Source organism: Primulina huaijiensis, unplaced genomic scaffold (assembly GCF_012295235.1).
Source record: "Primulina huaijiensis isolate GDHJ02 unplaced genomic scaffold, ASM1229523v2 scaffold207478, whole genome shotgun sequence".
In the NCBI taxonomy this organism is placed as follows: domain Eukaryota; kingdom Viridiplantae; phylum Streptophyta; class Magnoliopsida; order Lamiales; family Gesneriaceae; genus Primulina; species Primulina huaijiensis.
In genome coordinates this window covers 1-2,923 of record NW_027354876.1, presented here as the reverse complement: position 1 = coordinate 2,923, position 2,923 = coordinate 1, and the positions used below count along the sequence as shown (strand labels likewise).

Below are 2,923 nucleotides of genomic sequence, written 5' to 3'. Positions count from 1 at the left end.
CGTATACATAATTTACTAGTATTTTTTTATAACGGTTGGACTACATCTCGCACGTGGCGCGACAGGACTCCATTGATAGGGCTACATTTCACACGTGTACTGACGTCACACTTCCCACGGGCCAAACTCATGGCCGCATAAGTCTCATTCTTGACCCCCAAAAGCGCACAATTATAAAATCAGAAACCCTATTCACTTGAAAGAAGTACTTTGGGGAACTCGAAGATCATCAGACAAACTACATCATGGATATGTCTAGCGATTTCGATCGTCTCCTCTTCTTTGAACACGCTCGAAGAACTGCTGAAGCTACCTATGCCAAAAATCCTCTCGATACCGATGTGAGGACTCATACATGCGCATACAATCTATCTATTTCTGAATATGTATTTTAACTTCTCAAAGTCTGAAATTTTACTTGATGGGTTCAGAATTTGACTAGATGGGGCGGAGTGTTACTGGAGTTAGCGCAGTTTCAGAGCGGTCCGGAGTCCAAGAAGATGGTTCTAGGTTCAGATACTTTGCTGTATTTTGTATCGCGGTTTTGATTTGTTGATTTCTTTTGGATGCATTTTGTGTTATTTTGACCGGATAATGTTGTAAAATAATTGATGAATGGATTATGTAGCGCAGTGGAAAGGGTTTTATGACTGGACCGATATTGGAACTTTTATTTAGTTTGAAAGATAACTTAGGTCTCGATTTTTTCCATCAAACTTTAGCTATTTAATGGTTTTGCAGATGCTATATCCAAGTTGGGGGAGGCACTGGATGTTGATCCAAGAAAGCATGATACCCTTTGGGCCCTTGGGAATGCATATACATCCAATGCATTTCTTTTTCCAGATCTCGATGAGGCCAGGCCTTACTTTGATAAGGCGGCTCAGTACTATGAGCAAGCAGTGGAACTGGTATGTTCTGCTGCATTAGATTTTTTGTTGTGCATCCACTTTCCTTGTTGAGATGGCATTGCATTGATTTTCTCGCGGCTGCAGGAACCATCAAACGAGCTTTACAAGAAATCTTTAGAAGTAGCGGTAAAGGTACATTCTCCTTACTGTCTCTGATTTACAATCTTAGTTTTGATGCAATTGCATTTAAAGGTATGTGATTTGGGATTCGAAACTTCAATGCAGTGAGAAATGTTATACCTTATACGTGTTTCTTAATAGACTAGAAAACTGTCAATGAGTGAAAATTAGTTTGGAACATTCCCGAGTAGGATGAGGGAGTTTTATGGATTCTTGGATATTATAGTTGGACTACTTGGTAGTTGGTCCTCTGGATTTTGTGGCTTTCCATCCCAATCATTTTTTTGGTTTTTGGTGTTTGGTTTTGGTTTTCTGGACGGTTGCTAACCAAGTCTATATTTAAATAAATTTTATTGTGTTTTATCATTGCTAACCAGGTACTATACGTATTCTTCTTCCTCGGTTAATGTGTATATTTGTCATGGTCTCACATCGGGTCATTTATTGGTTGCCTAAGTATATGCCATTACCATCTTAATTGTGTCTCTCTAGGTTTTTCTTCAATGGGAGCAACTGCAAATGTTCTCGCTTAGTTGGATAAAGGCTTCATTATTGTTGTTGTTATTGGTTTCTGGATGGTTGGGGTATCAGTTTATTTTATGAATTGCTTGGTTTTGTTATTTATGTTTATCTTGTTTTCGTGTTCGATAATGGTCGGACTCAACTGGATTCTTAATATCAATTATCTATGTTTTGCCAACTGATGTATGCATATGTGTCGCAATCTCTGTTCCTAAGGCTCCTGAGTTACATGTGGAATTCCACAAGCATGGTTTCTCTCAGCAGGCCATGGGATCAGGCCCTTCTGCATCTACCAACACAAAGGTACACATCTCAGGTTCATTGCATTTCAGTGTTTGATGTGACTAATTATTGATCGACACTAATATAGATTGTCATTTGATAATTATGAACTGCATGCATTTTCTTTTACGTATTTTACTGTCTTGTAACAAATTTTAAGATCTTGTCTGTATTATCGATTGTTGTTGAGGAGAAAGTCAATATGAAGGAACTTCTCCTTGCCTTTCTCCTTGTTGCTAATATATTGCTACAGCCACTACCAGTTTGCTAATATATTGCTACAGCCACTACCAGTCAATCTCTCCCACTTGTGTCTGCCTGGCCAGCATTTGACATCTCTGAAGCCACATACCTTGTTACCCACACTTAGACGTCTTTCAAGACTACTTCCACTTGCATGTAATTGTTGCTTGGACTGCTTCTCCATATGTCTACGATTTGTATATTTTCATTGTGAAGATAACAACGGATATTGACTGAATTAGAAATATAATTTGAAATGGTACACATGTCCTGATAGTTTTAGTTGTCTCTTGCCTCATCGGTAGACTTATCATTTGCTTGTAAGCTAGGTTCACCAGTGAATTTTTGGTTGTGTTGCTTGGACCGCTTATTTTGTGCTTGATATTTCATTTCTTTGTTGTTACATTAAAGTGTGGTATCTTTTCATCAGCAGCAGACAAAAAAGGCTAAAACTAGTGATCTCAAATATGATATTTTTGGATGGGTAATTCTTGCGGTTGGCATTGTTGCATGGGTGGGATTTGCCAAATCTAATGTTCCTTCACCTCCACCGAGATAAACTATGGCATTTGCCTCATTTGAATTTTCAGAGACAATTGCGAAGGATCTTACCATGGTTACTTGTGGAATTCTTGTTTTTCTTTCGTTGCCATGCCTTTTCCTTTGGTATTGTTTTCCTCTTGTTCACCCAGTTGTGATATTTTAAGCGCTCATATTTGCCATTATTATTCTTGTTGCTTTTTTTTTTTTTATTTGTTGCTTAGTTTCAGATAAAAGTTATTAAATCTGTGAATTTTAAGTAGGCCAGTGTGGTTTGGTCATTATTTTTTTTAAACGTTCGTGGA

General features: G+C 37.9%; 1 protein-coding gene across 4 annotated transcripts; it reads left to right on the top strand.

Moving 5' to 3' along the window:
* The first annotated feature begins 136 nt into the window (after positions 1 to 136).
* LOC140966635 (mitochondrial import receptor subunit TOM20-like) lies at positions 137 to 2,803 on the top strand. 4 transcript variants are annotated; one of them, XM_073426893.1, is made up of 6 exons: positions 137 to 341; positions 432 to 510; positions 742 to 911; positions 996 to 1,043; positions 1,770 to 1,856; positions 2,515 to 2,803. In XM_073426893.1, the coding sequence occupies exons 1-6, from the start codon at positions 246 to 248 to the stop codon at positions 2,635 to 2,637; spliced, it is 603 nt and encodes a 200-aa protein (XP_073282994.1). In that variant the 5' UTR covers positions 137 to 245; the 3' UTR covers positions 2,638 to 2,803. The 4 variants fall into 4 exon arrangements, with proteins under 4 accessions (XP_073282994.1, XP_073282993.1, XP_073282992.1 ...); XM_073426892.1 differs by having other exon boundaries at positions 2,512 to 2,803; XM_073426891.1 differs by having other exon boundaries at positions 2,509 to 2,803.
* The last annotated feature ends 120 nt before the right edge of the window (positions 2,804 to 2,923 follow it).